General features: G+C 43.5%; 3 protein-coding genes across 3 annotated transcripts; 2 read left to right on the top strand and 1 right to left on the bottom strand.

The window, feature by feature from the left end:
- Window positions 1-717: 717 nt before the first annotated feature.
- On the top strand, window positions 718-8,329 carry LOC118315749 (fibroblast growth factor 6-like). Its single transcript, XM_035643284.2, has 3 exons — window positions 718-1,069; window positions 1,800-1,903; window positions 4,341-8,329. Exons 1-3 carry the CDS (start codon window positions 718-720, stop codon window positions 4,515-4,517), a joined length of 633 nt encoding a protein of 210 aa, XP_035499177.1. The 3' UTR covers window positions 4,518-8,329.
- A 1,386-nt stretch (window positions 8,330-9,715) lies between these two features.
- Window positions 9,716-11,864, top strand: LOC118315748 (fibroblast growth factor 23-like). Its single transcript, XM_035643283.2, has 3 exons — window positions 9,716-10,044; window positions 10,412-10,515; window positions 10,624-11,864. Exons 1-3 carry the CDS (start codon window positions 9,831-9,833, stop codon window positions 11,047-11,049), a joined length of 744 nt encoding a protein of 247 aa, XP_035499176.2. The 5' UTR covers window positions 9,716-9,830; the 3' UTR covers window positions 11,050-11,864.
- Window positions 11,865-13,406: 1,542 nt separating this feature from the next.
- tigara (TP53 induced glycolysis regulatory phosphatase a) lies at window positions 13,407-19,448 on the bottom strand. Its single transcript, XM_035643282.2, has 6 exons — window positions 17,879-19,448; window positions 16,531-16,568; window positions 16,300-16,421; window positions 16,134-16,211; window positions 15,879-15,989; window positions 13,407-14,411 (listed from the first exon to the last, which is right to left on the bottom strand). The coding sequence occupies exons 1-6, from the start codon at window positions 17,914-17,916 to the stop codon at window positions 14,037-14,039; spliced, it is 762 nt and encodes a 253-aa protein (XP_035499175.1). The 5' UTR covers window positions 17,917-19,448; the 3' UTR covers window positions 13,407-14,036.
- Between the last annotated feature and the right edge of the window lie 57 nt (window positions 19,449-19,505).

The raw sequence follows: 19,505 nt of genomic DNA, 5'->3' as shown, positions 1-19,505 counted from the left end.
CCGGGCCTGTTTTTACACCTTCCTTCTAAATAAGGAAGCGGCCCTGACAGACATATGACCACCGACCCCAATTTGGGAGCAGCTTCTCGCGGCCCCGTCGCGTCCCATGCAGGGCCGCGCACCAATGGGCTCGCTCCCTCAACGCTCCACACACTTGGTGTTTTTGGGGGTGTTTTTTTTCTCCTCCTCCTCCTGCTGCTGTCAGCGCCCATCTCTCCACCCCCTGTGTGTTGTCCCGGCGGCGGAGTCAGCATGATGTCATGGGAGGGGATGCGATAGACCCCCGGCCAGGTGGAAACGGGGTTGGTTTTTTTGGGTGAGTGGTAAAGGATTTTTTTTTATTCTCAACTCTTGTGGAGAGGAGGAGGAAGGGAGAGAGGAAGAAGAAGAGTGTGTGTGTGTGTGTGAGAGAGAGAGAGAGAGAGAGAGAGAGAGAGAGAGAGAGAGAGAGGGGGGCGCGGAGGAGCTACAAAACATGGTAATCACCAGCACCAACATCACCATCATCATCATCATCACCATCACATCCAGCTCCGCCGCGCGCTCCCCCGTCTCCTCTCCTCCCGCGCGCCGGCCCGGGGCTTTGCGTTTCATGCCCGACGCGCCCGACCCGCGCTCCAGAAATAACCCCGAGCCGGCATGCCGAAGGAAGCACAACAAGAGCAGCGGTATTTTTAGGGCCATTAATTTCGACCACGTGGTCCGAAGGTAAACCGGATGGCCGTGGCGCAGAGGCTCCTCGTCAGTATGTCCTGCGAGGCCGGCGCGCCGCACTGGACGCTGACCGCGCTGGCGGTGCTGCTGGGCGTCCTGCTGGGCGTCGTGTCCGCGTACCCGCTGCCGGGCGCCAGGACGAACGCCACCGCGCTGCTGGAGAGGCGCTGGGAGACGCTGTTCTCCCGCTCCGTGCTGGGCATCTCCGGGGAGAAACCGGAGCCGAGCTGGGAGAGCGACTATCTGCTGGGCATCAAGCGCGTGCGGCGGCTCTACTGCAACGTGGGCATCGGGTTCCACCTGCAGGTGCTCCCCGACGGCGGGATCAACGGCGCACATAATGAGAACCAGTACAGTGAGTGATACACCTCCACCTGATGTATAATGCCATGGACACGGGAGAGAGAGGGAGAGAGAGAGAGGGAGGGAGAGGGAGAGAGAGAGAGGGAGAGAGAGAGAGAGAGAGTGTCATTACGCATGGATCAGTGATGAGTTGCCTGTTTCCCCCTCGAATTAATGTGCACGATCATGTGTCATGCGAGGGGGAGCGTTGCATTTCTTCCACGGCAAAGACAAATCTATTAAAACAAGTATCCATCAGTACCTAACACCCCCTTCCCCCCCCCCCCCCCCCCCCCCCCTTCCTTAACCATGACATGAATGTATGGACGCTTTTAGACACAACTTATTTTTACGCAGCCCCTCGAGGGCGGTCCCGAGACCCAATAAGCTGTGCACGTCCATGCAATTACAGCCACATGAAAAGATATATCTATATATATAGATATATATAGATATATAGATATATTGCAATAACCAAAATGCGCTTAATTGACCACGCACCTGGGTGCAAATGTAAGATGGGGGGAAAGATGCGGAACAAAGGCTGCGCAGCAAATGTGCGAGGTTCCACCCATTGGACGCAGAGAGAGAGAGAGAGAGAGAGAGAGAGAGGGAGGATGAGAGAGAGAGAGAGGGAGGATGCACAATGCTTCACTACGACATCATCGGTTGGTGTTTCATCATTTGAATTCATTCTAATGTAATATATATATATTTATATTTCTCTCTCTCCTCCCGGTCAGGTCTAATAGAGATCTCCACGGTGGAGAGAGGGGTGGTGAGCCTGTTCGGGGTGAGGAGCGAGCTGTTTGTCGCAATGAACAGCCGCGGGAGGTTGTACGGAACGGTAGGTATGCACAGTATTTCATTTACTATCCAGCAATAACACGGAGCCTGAAAATAGGACACAGCTTCTCCTTTTCTTTTTCTTTTTTTTTTTTGAGGATGGTACTCCTGAGCTCTATCTGTCAGCAGGAGGAGGAGGAGGAGGAGGGGGGAGGGGGAAGGGGGGGGGTGAACATTAGGCGTTGTGAAATCCATATTACATTTTTAATTTCATCGGGAATTTTCTGAAGCTCTATTTTTAAAGCGTGTGGCCTGATGGTGGTCAATGGGTAAATAATGATGAGGGGAACAGATGCAGGCCTTGGTACCACAGGCCGGTGATATGGTCGTGGGGGGGGGGGGGGGGGGGATCCCCTTGATGCAAAGGGATCTGTCAGCAGAGAAGGAAATCGATTTTAATGGCAAAGCGCTTATTTAGCAGCACAGCATCTTCTGGGGAGAAGGGCTCCGCTCACCCACATCATCACCACCAGCAGCGTCAGGCCCTAATCCAACCACCAAAAACTGAAATTTTTAAAAATCTAATTCTAGTTCTAGTTTGACAGAGTTACTCCGGGTTGTGGTTGTTCATTCTGCACTTGTGCTTTGTTCAATTACTGAGAAGCATCAAACTCCACTATTATGAGACTGTTTGCAATTTGGCCACTTTTCAAAATCCATCTAGAAACTTATGTAAACTAAATTTACTATTGTCTTTAATAATTCTGAGATCGGATAATTGATTTTTTACAAGGTATAAGAGCGACAGTTATTAAGATCCGACCTTTTCCTGACTTATTGTTTTATTATGTTTAAATATTGACAGTAGTCCTGATATTGATTGTGAGATATTATCAAAGGAGTTATAATGACTATAACAAAACTAAACATTTTCAAAAAACTCAATGAATTAAATCGATCTGTATAGACCATATGTATGTCACAATGCGCCTCATGTAAGGCCTAACCATCTGTGAGAGTGAGGACACATTTTGTCTTTAATTTAAATCCCCAAAGGCCTTAATTTCATCATGAATGTGTTGGATATTTTGATCCTGTGAAATATGAATTGCTGCTGGCAGGTTTAAAGAAGAACAAAATTTTCTTAGGTGAGGTTTGGATGACAATAAATTAATATAGGAAAGAGGAAAGCGACCCAAATTCAAATTTTACCTCGCAGTTAAAATTAACAAATAAAACCATATACTTTATGTTGTGTAATTGTCTGCACACACTTCATATCTGCACACTTATTTATTCCATTTCAATTCAGAGATTAATTTGTCAAGTTTTCCCATTTTTTCTTTTTTGTTGTTTTTATGTTTTGTTGATTTCTCACAAAGATGTAAGAGACCGGTGATCTTTCATGGTAGAAATGACTATTTTTGTTAAACCTAGACATGAATTTCAGCCGTATCAAGCCGTATGTGTACAATCCCTGCAGATAACCTTTAGATGTGATTAGCTTTCTTCCAGAGCAAAGACATCTATTATGAAAGAAACGTTCCTGCTGCTGGTGCTGGTGGGGACATTGTGTGTAGCCACGACCACGGGCCCCGCTGACACATGGCCGCTGGTTATCTCGCTGTGGCCAACATATTTGACAGACAGAATGCGAGCGGGTTATCTGGTCATGAGTGATGAAGCGTTAGCTCGCGAGCCGCCCCATGATCTGATAAGAGATTGAATTTGGCCAAATGGTCTCCGACGGGCACTGAGTCATGCGTCGTCAGCTCAGCACGGCACAGTGGTCGTAATGTAAAGGGACTTTGTGTGGAAAAGAGATACAAGATGTCAGCGTTACTCCTCCTGAGGTTGTTTATTTTAGAATTGCTATCGAAGTTTGCTGCGCTTAACTGTATATACCGAATATTTCCTTCGCAGAGGCCTATAGTTTTTCCCTATTTTCAAAATACACTCATGTTCCTTCTTGCAGATGATTTACATGAGCAGCTAACAGTATTTAGCACAGAGACGTGGTGTCAATCCTCTACGCAAGAAAAGCAAATAAGCATATTTCCCAAAAAGTCAAACTTTTATTTTAAATTCTGCAAAAATATTTTTTCTTTGAATAGACTACGACTTCCCTATGTTTGCTAAACAGCAGTTGATTTATGAAATGATTAAGCTTATTTTGTATGATCACACTAATGCCTACATTCTTTTTTGAGAAGTGTCAGTGTATTATCATACTTTTTATTTCAAACAATCTCGTCACAACACATTCAGTTGTGCTGTGAGAGACGGAACAAAAAGAACCCGTCATTGTCGCAATGCTCACGCGTCATTCCCATTGCTGTGTCTCATCTAAATATATCTCTGTCTTCTTGTGCATTGCTCAGAATCTGTTTAATGTTTTGCCATCAAAGCTTCAAACCACCGTCCCGTCCCCCCCCCCCCCCCCCGTCTTGCGCCGTTCACTAAGCTGCACGCTTGTCTCGTCTCTCCGTCCTCTGCAGACAGTCTTCCATGACGAGTGCAAGTTCAAGGAGAGTTTGCTCGCGAACAACTACAACGCCTACGAGTCTCTGGCGTACAGAGGCTCCTACATAGCGCTCAGCAAGCACGGCCGCGTGAAGCGGGGCAACAAGGCCACCACCGCCATGACCGTGACGCACTTCCTACCCCGAATATGACGAGCACAAAGTGGCAATAACAGAAACTTCTTTGCACATGTGGATTATTTCCCAGGTAACACGAATACCGCATTACGGACGTACAAAGCCCCAAAAGACAAAGTGGACTGAACGAAGCAAGAAACACACCTATATCTGATAGTATTTATTCAAACGTTATATGTATATTTGGGTAGCTTACTTTGTATTAGAGGATTATGGAAACGCCATTCTTTGCTGCTTTTTATGATTTTCATCATCATTTTGTGATGTTGACGGAGGCGGAGAGGCGTCGTTTGTCCCATCAGTTTTTATGGGTGCGCGAGTCCTTTGCCCCGTCAGTGGACGACAGCTCATCCCTTCGGAAAATGAAAATGGATACGTTATTACCTCAAAGTACCATGTCCTGAGAAGAGGACGAAGAAGGAAACGGAGAACACGTGTGCATGAAGTTTCTACGGATTCTTTGTTTGGATTTTATTTATTTATTTATTTTTGATTTTATTTTTTTTAAATTTTTTTGGGTCGTCCATGAAGAACTTGGACATTTCCCCCCGTTTGTTGTTTTCAATTGTGTCTTTCAATGTCTGGGCGACGCTGTGTTTTTTTTCTTGCTTCGTCATGAGGTGGTCGGAGCCTTGAGTTCCTACTCGCGGCCCCTTCCCCCTGACGCATGTGAGAAACGTGCTGCTCAAGTCAGGAAGTGAAACGCAAGTCATCGCTCCCTCAGACACCAACGGCCCCGGTTCCTGTAGGGCCAGAGGTTTCTCTACCTTATTTCGTTTCCATAATAAGATCAATTAAGCTACTGGGACTCTATGCTGCACAGGACCCAGTGGAGCCTCTTGTTTCAATGTGGAAGGACAGATTGAGACCCCCCCCCCCATCATGTCCAAGGGAGCTTTGACAATCCCAGGTTTTACTTTCACAAATGTTGTAGCCGTACTGTATGTGTGGACTTGGCATTTATTTTAAGTATGTACGTGGATTTGCTCGGTTTGAGAGCTGTTGAATGTGAGGGGGGATTTTTCGTTGGGGGCAGTCGAGGGGGCTGTATCACAGACCCGACACCATGAAGCAACGTGTCCTCCATTGCTGTCCGTCGTGTTGTTTTCCCTCTGTTCAAACTGAGTCTGCGCATCTGCTCTGTGGACGATATTTTGTTGCCGTCGATTGTTCACACTGGGAGCTGTTTTGACTCGTCACAGTAGTTTGACGATATGTGGCACTTAACAATGAGGTGCTTATGCAGAAATGAGTTATAGTGGATGTCAATTCACCGTAAATATGAAGGATTCACTGCTTTTAAAACAATGTGAAAACTCTGACGTTGAGATGATTGCGCTTATTGATCCCAGATTTCTAAGCTATTTATGCATTATTCAGATTGGTCACTGAGGCACAGTGCGGCTTCTTGGGAAGAAGGAAAAAGAAATACGAGCAATGTTGCAAAAAGCAGTGAACCAAAGGAGTTATACTGACGTGTTCATTCAGGATTGATGTATGCAGCACACCATACTTGAATTCAACGACTGCCTGCGCTTCTCTTTCAGTCAGTATTCCATTGTGGAGACGAGGGAGGGAGGCAAGTTGTGGATAGCGGAGATGCACAAGCGAACTTGGGATTCTGCATGTGGCACTGGTTGTTTGTTTAACTTGGCAAGGATGTGGATAATGCGGGGTAAAATACCTGAGCACGAGACGGGTGGGCCCCTCGTCTACTGACGTCAGACTGGACGGTCAGCGCGGGGCCACGGGATTCTTGTCCCCATTCATCTGAGCAAACTTTTGCGCCGAGGCCGGACGTGCAGGCTGCCTCTGTTGTCTGGTCCATCGTGAATCACTTTTACCGTATTATTTCACGGAGCTCGGCACCTGTACGGCCATTTATCTTGATCAAGGCCAGAATCTTGTAATGTGCAATGTGGAGTGTTTTAAAACGCTGAAACGAGGCGCAACCGAATCTCCATTGCGAAATCTTTACTTTGAATTTTGGCACTTGACCTGCAATATTCTGTAAATAGCAAACAAGTGGTCGGGGGGCCAGCTGGGTGAAATATGATTTCAAGAAAGTAGCTCTTACAGATATACTGTATCTTATTATTTTACCTCAAGGCCCGGTCAAACACTACTGTAACGCTAACGCACTGACAATACGTCTGTGAGCACTGGTTTACAGGCCCTTTAATCTCCAGCGTCTGTCCGGTAGCAGAGACGAATGTGCAGTAACTGGTCAGAATGACCGCGTATGTGTGTATGACTCTGTCGGAGACTGTGTGTGTGTCATGTTCTGTTTCTGCCAAAGCAATAGTGGAGATGGCATCAGACGGATTGAACCTTGAGTCAGGAATAACAGGGCCATCGTCCGACTGTGCACGCTGATGTACTGTAGGGAAGAAAAAAAAAAGGACGACGGGGAGGGAGGAGGTGACGCGGAGGCCACTGAGGGACGTCGGTCAAAGAGAAAGCAGCGAGTGTGGTTTGGAGCCGGAGGCGAACGTGTAGCAAAAGGCCACGGAAAAAAAAAGAGAGAATCAAATGCTTCCAGGAAAGGGACACTTCTGTCAGACTGAATACTGTGATCCACGAGAGCAACTCGACACTGGATGTTTTGTGAACTTATGTTTTTTTTGAATGCTGATATGTGTTCGTGGGGGGGGGGGGGCTGATTTCACGGCACTGAGGAGTTGGTTGGAGAGGTTTTTTTTCTTTGGGCAAATTAGTCAAAACACACAAATGGTGCAATTTTCTTTTTTTTCAATGGAGTGCAATTTACTATGCGGAGGGAAGATGCCATTTCACGGCACAAAAGATCAAAATCTCCTGTTTTTCCTTTGTGCCGATTACTGTGCGTTTATTATTATTATTTCTATTTATGATGGTGGAATGGGAATTGCAAAGTTACACTGGAGTTGACATTGTGGGCAATGAACTTGATATCGTTTTACACCCAAAGCAACTTACTCTAAACTCTAAAGAAGATACGAGCCTGTTACAAGTTCTACAACCTCCGCACGATGTTACTTTGAGGCAGAACAAGTTGTATGAATATAGCAGCAACTGAGAGAAGGTACAAAGTCAACGGTTTCATCTTTCAACATTAACCCTTTACTTCCTTAATTCCCCATTATGCACATGGAGCTCTGAGTGGACTAGGTATGTGTTGTCCTTTCGATTAAGGAGCAAGTGTCTGGATTCTGCCATCGTGCTTATCACGCCTGTTAAAAAATAAATGTGTTGGTTCACAGGGAACTGGAGGATCTGTCATCATGTGTGTGTGTGTGTGTGTGTGTGTGTGTGTCCCTGTGTGCCAGCAGCCTTTGTGTTTCTCTCTCAGTTTTCTATTCCTGCACTGAGGGGAGAGTGCTTCCTCCGAGTCCCCCTCCTCTTTTTTAACATATACCTCACCTTCTGCCTTAGTTCCGATTATTGAAATGATTGTAAGTTAGTTTGAAACAACAGACTTCTCCAATCATTTGTTTCTGAAAAAAATATGATGATGACGAGTAAGTAAAATACTATATTGCAAATGGTTTTCCTTTTATTTTTGTACGTATGTGCTGTGCACAGCAGTCAACTGTATTCCTGAGATGATAATTAAAAAGACATTTTGTAAAAACGCTTGTTGTGACTTAATACTTTACAGTTGCACGCCCGACGCACCTCACGCCTCCTCCTGACCCGCAATGACCCAGATATTGATATCAGAAGACCTGGGAAAGAAATTAGTGATGTGACAGTCGTGCTCAGTGAGCGGCCAGGAGCTGGTGTGTGGCGCCCCCTTCTGGCGAAGCCTGAGTGTTGTCACTGTACAGTACAGTGGCAACATTTGAAGTGAAAGTGAAACAGAACGAGCTGCAGCGTGAGAATAAACATAATAAAAATCCTGCAGATAATTCCATGGGTCACAGGAAGTAATTAGAGATAGTGATCAATTGGTTCAATTCCAATAATTACATAGAATAATATATAAATATATAGAATATTAGTCTGTGCACAGTGGGTCAGATGAACTAACACAAAGATGTAAAACTTTTCAAAGGTTTTCAGAAATACATACATCATTCAAACGAATCAGTTCATTTGATCTTGAGATAGCGTACGTAACGTTTTTGGCGCTATACAATTTGATTGTGTTGAATTGAATCATGTTTTATCCTTGTGAAGCATTCAAATAAATAAAGATAATGATAATAATAATTCTCTCCAGGAAAGTATTTTTTTAAAGACATAATATTGGAAATAGCAAAAATGATAGGATACTTTTTTTGGGGTATACATTACAGTTACAGTTTGTCATCTTGATCAATAAGTATGATATTGTCATTGCCTACTCAACAGTTCTCTATAGTGCAATATTCTTCCAGGGGGCCCCACATTTCTAGTGATGCCTCTGTTCATTAATATTCACTGTACTTAGGTTGGTAAGCCTCAGACTGTAAATGTAAGTCATCACAAGTTGCCCTCGCAACTTCTCAGGAAATGTGCCATGAATAGTTTATGAAAACATTTGAATCCATTTAGTAAATATTGTTGTTCTGCATCTCTGAATGTCAGGGAGCCAAAATAAAAAAATAAAAACAATTGTTAAGGGAATTCTCTCCAAGAATGAGGTCACTAAGTTTTTGAGGCAGATACAAGTCGCAGGGTTTGAATACAAGTGAGGGGAAGTGGGAGTCTGCAGAAGTTAATTAATAAGTTAATTAATAAAGGTGTGAGTCATACCCCTTGGATTCCAGTCAGCAAACGGTGACACATCAGAATCAGTTCTTCATTACATATTCATAACTCGAACGGCTCAGCATGACGGTCTGTGGCCTGAAGGTTCAAAACCATATTCTCATGACATTTTATGGACCAAACAACTAATCGATTAATCGAGAAAATAAATCGACAGATTAATGGAGATTTAAAAAAGAACATTAGTTGCGATGTTAGTCAACTATTATACTGATGAAATGATCTTACCGGTTTGACCCTGGGAGAATTCCAAGCAACCCCACGAGAATTCCAAGCAACCCTTAACCACGGATTAACAGGCCGGCTCGGAGTCATTTCGGTAAATGAGTTAGCCAGTTTATTGACCCCGAGCTTAAATAGACCGGTTGGACTTTCTCCTCATCCATTATCTCTCACACACACACACACACACACACACACACACACACACACACACACACACACACACACACACACACACACACACACACACACACACACACACACACACACACACACACACACACACACACACACACACACTCTCCTGGACATTTAAGCCGCTGGAGTGAAGGGTAACGAGAGCACAGCATCCTTCCCCCCTCCCCATTGACCATGCGACCAGCTTTCTTCTCACTCCTTCTCGCTGCCGTACATGTGTCTGTGCTGGTGGATTGTAGACCGAGGCCCCGGGACCCAGAGCGACCACCGGACCCTCGGCGGAGCGGCTCCCACGCGGGGCGACGCGCGGATACACCCGCCGGTACGGGGCGATTTAACTTGGAACCGAGTGGATCAATGAAAGGAGGCGTTCACAGGCACTTTCTAGGTAATTCTTTAATAAAAAGGAAATGTTTCATTAATGTCAGAAGATTGGAAAGTCTGTTTAAAACTACATGAATTGACTTTTGTGCAGTTTAGTTAATTTATGTTTCTCAGTGCAATATCATGTTTTCCCAAAAGGCCAAATCATTTATTTGAACATGGAGATTTAAGTTTAATGTATTTTCAATGGTATGTAATTGTGTCCAAAGCACATTTTGCATGTCATGTACACAAATGATCAAGATTTCTGGCAGCCGGAAATGTGCAAGTTGAAACTTTTTTAAATGATTTTAAATGTAGAGTATTTGAAATAGATATCCGTTTTTTCTTTAATAACTGACAGTGTGATGTTTGGACCTGTTTTCTTGCAGTTGTTTTGCCAGTAAGAACAGACACAAGCGTCTTTGTGTCAATATTTGATTTGAGAAGAAAGCGGTTCCTCTGCATGGACTTCAAGGGAGAGCTGTACATGTCAGTGAGTATTTGTTTTTTGTTTTTAAATATAGAAAATTTGAATGAAGTCAAGAAATGCCTCGAGGAGAAAACAGAATTTTGCATTTGTCTGCTTTGTTCTTCCGAACAGAGGCAAAGGGACAAAGGCGAGTGCCTCTTCCAGCGCGTCTGGGTAGATGTGGCGAACCACCACGACGTGTTTTACTCTGCGAGCGGGGGCGAGCTGCTCAAACTGGAGGGAGCCGAGCGGCACCGGGAGCGGCCCGGACGCCCCCCCGCGGCGCCGAGGGAGAGGGTCCTGGGTCCCTCGGCGAGGAGACAGAGGAGGAGCGACGAGGTGAACCCCTCCGACCCGTTGAGAACGCACTCGCACCCCTCAGGCGCTGCCAAAGATCAAAAGGACGCCGCGTCTCCGGGGCAGCCCGAGCAGGACCAGGCCGGTGCCGTGTCCAAAGAGACCATCACCTCCTGCGACGACCCGCTGAGGGTCTTACAACCCAACGGGCCCGTCAGTCCTGTCAAGACTAACATCGCAGACCGGGCAGAACAAGACTAAGATGCTGAACTTGGGTTTATTAAATGAATCAATCAGGAGGGGGTGCTCGTTTTTGTTTGTTCTGACAACTCATTGTATGTTTGCATGATGGACGTCGGTACCTGTAGATACCTCGTCATGTGTGGGCAGCAGAACGTCAACGGACCTGTAAAAGGCTGTTTTTTTCCTTTTTAGGTCAAATTAAATATTTTACAACGTCGGAGAAAAGAAAAGCATTTTTAAAAATCATTATATATCTTTTTCTTTTCTTCAGAATTTGTCACTATATGGAACTATTACACTAGGTAACGTACTCGTAAACCCTCTTACATCACCGAGCTTCTGTTTGAACAGCAGACGGACGGTGAAGTTGGGCAACGCTCGACGCACTGAGGAGCGTTGGGTCGAGCGTCCTGCCGTCCTTTAACCTCTGTCCTTTAACCCCAGTCCTTTAACCTCTGTCGTCGGTTAAATTTTAAACCCTGGATCAGATGTGGCAATGTTTATTTTGCGTATGTTATAAAAAAAAAATGCATAATCTTTAAGTATCTCTGAATATTTATACATAAATCTGATGGAAAACAGAAACAAAACAAAAAAATCAACCAGTGCATACTGTTGTTGCTGGGAAGAAACAAAACAAACTGCTATTTGCAGCCACTAATTTACAGGGTCCAATTATTTCAGGTGCCGGACACCAATAACCTCAACAGCAATAAAAAAGTTTTTATTTATTGAAATGTGTTCAATGCTTCCTGGTCTACTGTTATATTATTTATATATTTCATGTTGTGTGTTTTTTTCCCCTGATATGGTCAAATAAATGGTTACTATTCTGTGGATTTGTCTGCCTATTTTTATTTTTGCCCTTGCTCTGGAACATCTGCATGAAGACAGTATGACACAAACACATTGCACTCATTTGTCCCACCGCTACACGGCAACTACATGCACCTTTTTTCTTTTCTTTTGTTAAATCACCAGATCGCCCAAAAAATTTAACTTCCTTTTGGCGCAAATCATTGGACATTAAAAGGAAAAATAAAACTGGATGAATGCGAGTCTTTTGTCACCTCCTCTCCTCTGACCTATGTTATCATATGTAACACAAGTCTTTGAAACGCTCACGGCCACAGTCGTTATGAGAACTCAACACACATCGTACTGGGACAATAAATCATAAGCTGCACAGGCTTCTTTTTTTCCCACCGACCAACTGTCCTCTGACGAAAACGCCGCACAAGCAAACGATCAATATTCAGACCAACCTGATAGTTATGTAAGTGGTAAACACTAGACCTGGACAAATATTGTCCAAGTTAAGTAAAGCATTTCTTTTCTTTTAGTTGTAGAATCTACAGTAAATGAAGAAGCGTGCCGACTGAAATTTTACAGAACAAAGAAGAACAAATGTGCCATTTTTTATGAATTTTAAGAAGTTAAATTAAAAATGAGTGTTTCTCTTGCTGGCCGCACAGTTAACACTATGACAGAAACAGCTACTCCTGATTCAACATCGCTCAAGTCTGACAGCATTCCTACATTTAATTCTCTCGAACGTACAGTATGAATGTTCTTCCACTTTACACTGCAGTAGAGAAACGCTGCACACATGCCACAGTTCACGAGGTCTTGTCATGTGCTTGTCCTCCTCCAAGTGTCAATTAAAAAGTCACTGATTTTCCACAGAGTCAACACCGACGCAGTTTTCCTACGTTAAATCCACGAACTCCGGGAGGATAAATATAGAAACACACGGAGTCATTAGAGCACAAAGCTTCCGGCGTTTACCACAATGAACAACCAGGCCGCAACAAAGTGATGATGACATCGTCCTGCAAGACTAAATATATATCCAAGGTTGAAGAAGGTGAAGTTTTCAAATCCTGAATATAAAGAAAATATTCTGTCACTGTGTTTTTAATACTGTTTTATATATTGTTTACTTCTTTATTACTGATGTTTCCATTTGGACTTGCTGCTGTACCACTGCAAATGTCCCCATGGTGGAACTAATAAAGGATTATTTTATCTTATAAAATAATAAAAATGCATTCTCTTTACCTTACACTGCATATGTAGGGGAATAAAGAATCCTGAATTACATTAATCAATGTTTTCATAATGCTTTTCCTTGTCGAAGAACAACAACTGTATTGATTTCAAAACGTGAGTGAACTGTACGCTGGCTTGGATCTAAATTAAATCTAATCTAGAGCCGCAACTGTTAATCGATTAGTAATCGATTACTAAATGAATCTCCAACTATTTGCTAATTGATTAATCGGTTCAAGTAGTTTTTATGGAAAAAAGGATTAAATGTGAATATTTTCTGGGGTTTTTTGCTCCTCTGTGACAGTATTTGGTGTGTTGCCAAAACATTATATATTTACATTATATCTGTGTTTTTTCACAATTTAACAACATTTTATGGACCAAACAACTAATCGATTAATCGAGAAAATAATCAACAGATTCATCGATTATGAAAATAATCGTCGCAGTTGTAGCCCTGAACTATCGTCTACCACTAAATCCACTTAAGGGTCGCGGGGGGGCTGGAGCAAATCCCAGCTGACATTGGGCGAGAGGCGGGGTTCGCCAGCCTATCACAGGGCCACATACAGAGACGGACAACCATTCACATCTACGGTCAATTTAAGAGTCTTCAATGGACCTAACCCCATTCTGCATGTCTCTGGACTGTGGGAGGAAGAACCCGGAGAGAACCCACGCATACACGGGGAGAACATGCAAACTCCACACTGAAATGCCCTGGTTGGTTTGAACCGGGACTCGAACCCAGAACCTTCTTGCTGTGAGGTGACAGCGCTAACCACTACGCCACCGTGCAGCCCAGCCCTAAAGTAATGGATTTAAAATAATTGTCAACATAGTCATTTTTCAGTAACAGTCTCAGCAGGTTCTATTTCCAACTTTCTCCCCTCACCTTCTCCTACGCGTCCTACACAACCATCTTCCTTCCTTCCTTCCTTCCTCTGTCCTCTCTACTGTCTCACATGTTCTCCCCTGTGGACGAACACGCAGCGGATCCCCGACAACTCGAAGCGGTCGTCTAACCGTTTTCTCACGGTGAGTATGAACCGACACATACCCGTGTTTGGACTCAAAGAGAACACGTGTGCTCTGTCGGAGCCCACGGGCAAAGGACAGTGCAACTCGTCCACAATGTAATGCACGGCCTCGCGCATGTAGGCTCCGTGGGTGATGACCAACGCGTGGACGGGAACGCCCCTGAGCCCGTCGTCCGGCTTCCCCTCCACAGCGGGCGACCACGCTTCGTCCTCCCCGCTGTGATGCCAGTGCTCGTCCCCCATTCGCTGGAGCATTTTCTCCACGAACTCTCTGACCCGCTCCTTCACCTGAGCAGAGCAAACGTCTTTGTTATGAGACTTTTTGTTTTCACTCGGCACAACGTACGTCACAGAAACATGATCACGTGCAACAAAAAGTTAGAGGTCAGTTAAATCAAAACAACACGACGTGTTCCGGTCAAAAACACACGCAACTCCAACTCCAGTTTCATCCTGATGCAACAACCTGTAACTTGTTTGGGGCGGGAGGCGTCTGCCTGCAGCGGATTGGGGGGGGGCGCTTGGTGCTCACGTCAAATCTATCTTTGTATATCTGCCTCATCATCTACATCCTCATCATCATCACCAGCATGTGCTCGTCACGTACTGGACTGGACCGGAGTTAACGTCCAAGCCAAGATCTAATAGATGAAGCCTGATGAGGTATCATAGAAATAGAACACCCCCCCTCCCTCATCGTGTCCTCCCACACAGCCTCTAACAGAAATAACACAAAGCTAAGCGTTGACCTTTTTAAAATCAGAGGCCGTGAAGAACACTCTGCAGTTGTTTGACAGTAGAAGAGGGACATGTACTTTGACCACAACCCCCCAACCTGATTCACACCAAGCGCTCAGGCAGTTGATACATAAGAAACACGAAGCTGGATGCAAAGAGGCCGTGACATAGCACGTTACATCCTGGCAGAGAGACAGTGGTCGACTGAGGCGACGGGCGTCTTCTGCCACCTACTGGCACCATGTGAGCATTGCATCAGGGCTCTGAGGTTACTTGAATGACTGGATGGTCTGGAGTCCTAAAGGTTGAATTGTTTCATAACCTTGAATGATAAGATGATCTTAGTCCGTATACCCAAAATTTAAAGATGTTCTTGAGCGTCAGGTAATAATTTTATACCCATAATCGGTGCGCGGCTGTAAAAATAGTTTTGGTTCCGTATGCCGTATAATCAAACAACAGACCCCTGCTGGCCGGTCAGTTCAAACCAAGAACCTCCTTGCTTTGCGACAACAGTAATAACCACTGCACCACGAATAATTCATTACAATGATTCATCTGTAATAGATTCACTTCTTTCGCTCTTTTACTGTAAATGCCAATAATGAGCTGAGGGACGACAGACTCTTACAGTAAAAGAGGTGATGATGTGCGGTTGTTGACGTGACGCAGGATGACTGATCATGAGTAATACTCATCTGCCAGTATTGATGCTACAAGATATATTTTTATGACCACTAGAAGAAGAAAATGACGACCAACAGAAAACTCTAAACGACTGGTGGCTGCTATAGTTGCTTGTGTGATTTGCCTTTAATCTTCCTGCGAAGATGCAGCATTTCAAATTCAGTCATGCTGTAGTTTCCAGCGTGGGGTTATTGATATTAGCACAAAAATAAATATATCAGCATGCACACGAGTTCAGTGCTGTTAGTACCGTGTGCAGAGGGGTTCCACAGATATTAAAGAGGACAGACTTTCACTCCAAACTTTCAGAGCTGCCGCCCACAGTCTCACCTGCTCCTGCGTCTCCCCCTTCGGAGGAGTGAAGCCCGGCAGCGTCTGACCGGCAGCCTTGGCCATCTCTTTGAAATCCGTCACTCGTCCACCCTCTGCTACTCCAAAGCTCTGAAAAAAACCCGACAACAACAACAAACCATCACCTGGATAACTCAGACTATGCGTTATAAGAAAAAATACAAGATAATATAAGAGAAAAACAAATATAATCTATGACACTTATAAACGTCGCGCAGAAGAAGTGCCACTCACTCTTTCTTTGAGCAAAGGGTCCCGTGATATTTCTAGACCAGAACAACTGCTGTTGTGTTTCACGATCGTTTCAGCCGTCTGGAAGAAAAAGAAAAGAGGAGGAGGGCAATTACCACCACCTGTAATCATACGGGCATTAAATGAAATGTGCAGCACGTTGCTGTACCTGCTGGGCTCGCAGCATATCGCTGACAAACACGTTGCTGAACGTGACGTCCTTCAGGTAGCGGCCCGCAGCCTCCGCCTGCTGCAGCCCGGTCTCCGAGAGGGGAGCGTCTATAGTCTGACCTGGGAGGAGGGAGAGGGGAGGTGAGGGTGAGATGCAGCAAAGGAGAGAGAGAATAATTACATATATAATATATATAATAAACAGATATTAATCTGGATCAAACTGTACCTTGTAGAAGTCCTTCTTTGTTGTAATGCGTCTCCCCACTGCAGGAAATACATAATTATAAACTAATATCATCACCAGTCTAGTTCAAGAAGCTCAAAGAATCTACTGTTAATTCATACAATTGAAGTCATACCTATTTTCATTCTGTATATACACTAGGATGTAAAGTTGCAAACCTGGCTCTTGTAACTTGGAGGGAAAATTTCTGGCATAAAGTCTATATGTTTCAAGTTATAGCAAATACTTTACATAACATTAATTTTGCTGATGCTTTTGTCCAAAGCGACTTACTATAAGTAAATCTTCTGTTTTAATGATTCGTGGACTAAGGTTTGTTAGTCAGCAGGTGAGTTTTCAGTCTGCGACGGAGAGTTTGAAGGGTTCCTGCTGTCCTGATGTCAGCAAAATATTATGTTACATAAGCTCCTTGTCTGTTTGACAGTGGCCGTGTAATGTTTTTATAATGATTAACATCAGAAAATTGTGAAAAAAAGCCCTTTTTCAGTTCACTACAGCCAAAAGCTAATTGTCTTGTAACTGCTTGATTTTCTGTCCAAAAAAACATGAATAAACATAAGTTAATAAAAAATTAAATCTAAATATTTTACATAGAAAAGCAGAAAGCTATTTCTGCTTGTTAAACAACTTACTAACTAAACTACCATTGACTTTTAAAATGGTTGCAGACGCTTCAATCAATATGACTAACATTCTGTCCACTGACTCAATAAATGAATCTGCACAGTCAACCACTGCCTACATTGTCTCGTAATAATAATAATTTACCTTTTTAATACACAACATGATGCTTGATTGAGCCTTCATAGTGGCAAAAACAAAGACTAACATTTGATCTTATAGCTTCAAAAATAAATTATAACAAAATAATAACTATCATCATATCGTATGAAAGGTTTGTTTTGACAGATTTGACCAGATGACCTACTGGGAATACATATTCATCCTTATCATGGACTTGGTCATTCATCCATTCATCCACTCATCCCTCTGGTGGTCATTATGAGGCACTGCAGCATCCACAGAGTGGACAAAGCTCGAAAGTACCGAGTGGCCGTGAACTGCACGGGGAGGTCTTATGAAACTGTTCTTTATTATTAACAGTGTGACAGTCAAGAACGGAATCGGGCTCCGTGGAACACAAAGAGTCTGTCTGACAACAACTACACACGTGGTTGCAGACCACAGACATATCACAGAACTGGAGTTTAAATGGCAACGGGCGACATAAATCGATTTGTTCTTACTTTATCCAAACACAGTCGGGTGACAACAGAGAGACATGGACATTTATCACAACATATCACATATCACTGTTAAATGAACTTACTGTCGGACCAGGGTTAAACCGAACCTTAGCGCCGCCATGGTCAGTCGGTTACCGACACACACGGTATCATCTGTCCGGTGGTTTAAAATAACTCTGCCCTGGAGACCGTGAACCGGACAGACAGAAGGTCACCGGAGAGGAAGCCCCGTCGACGCACAGACACGTGGACCACTCCTCCGCCAGTTCACTGTTGTATATTATTATAATAATGATATTCATTAAATCATAAAGGGGGGTTGTTCCCTCTGATATCATCCGCTGAGCTCGCGCCTACCTGCACTCCTCCTGAGGGCGGGGCACTTCCGCCTCTCCTCTGATTGGCTGAGTAACGTTTTGACCACTCGACGCACCTGTGATCGATTCACAGGTTAATTACAAACCAGGATATGGAAAGTGTATTAATTTACATCACGTTTAAAAACATTTTCTTTTTCTATGAACAGAACTTTTAGAACTTTTTATCTCACTTTATTTGGAAAACTGCTGCCACTGACTTTGTGTTTTTGTTTTTATTCTGTTTTTATTTATTGTTTTAAAAAATGAGTAAGGGGAGAAAGACATACATAATTTCATCATACTAAGTTTAATGACTATTCTATTTAATCTCTAAAATTTTAAAGACTTTTTTCCAACAGAGGAAGTTTGGGTTAATTTTCCCCTTATACTTTATTGTTTCAATATATTTCATCAATACATTTCATTGGCGCATTTTCTATTCTTTAAACACCTTGACACAATTTTCGAAATTTTCTTTTTTTTAAATTAGTTATTCATAGCAGAAAACCTTTGTCAACAAAAACATAAGTGCCAATATAGATGTCGCGTATCATAGTGTATATATCCATATATTTTATCTGTGTTTATGTACGCACTTGAAAAAGCAAGATAATAATAATAATAATGATGATAATAATTTTACCAAAATACGCAAACTTTTGACTCAACGGTTTCCTATAACGATTTCATATGTTTGATTATTCGTTATCGATAATATTTTCAGAGTGTATTTTTAGGTTGTCACCACCAGGCGGCGCATGTTTTTACCTTGTCACAAATCCTCAGGCTACATTTGGTCTCCAGACCTTTTTCTCTGGTTAAGACACATTAAAACATAAGAATACGTTTGTGTATATGTAATTCTATGTGTGAAAATTATACGCTGAATCCCGACCCTCCTATGTCACAATGCAGACTATAATCACTACAGCCAAACAATTTAAATACCTGAATCAATGAAATCTGCAGAAAGTCATCTCTATGGATTTAATTACTCATCCATAAATTCCCCATCATATTTTCATTTCTCTGTGGCCAGTGATGGAGAGTCCCTTTTTTTTGGTGAGAACTAAATTTCCTTGTGGCAGATTTATTGGACAGACTCGAAATATAAATACATCCCATCTATTCTGGAGCACATTGGCAGAGACTGTTTATAGCTGGTCTTCCTTATCCACAGTTTATCATCGCGCCGCGCCACACACACACACACACACACACACACACACACACACACACACACACACACACACACACACACACACACACACACACACACACACACACACACACACACACACACACACACACACACACACACACACACACACACACACACACACACACACAC

This window comes from Scophthalmus maximus, chromosome 7, assembly GCF_022379125.1.
Source record: "Scophthalmus maximus strain ysfricsl-2021 chromosome 7, ASM2237912v1, whole genome shotgun sequence".
Taxonomy (NCBI): domain Eukaryota; kingdom Metazoa; phylum Chordata; class Actinopteri; order Pleuronectiformes; family Scophthalmidae; genus Scophthalmus; species Scophthalmus maximus.
The sequence above is the reverse complement of the archived record's forward strand: the minus strand, read 5'-3'. Positions and strand labels throughout refer to the sequence as shown.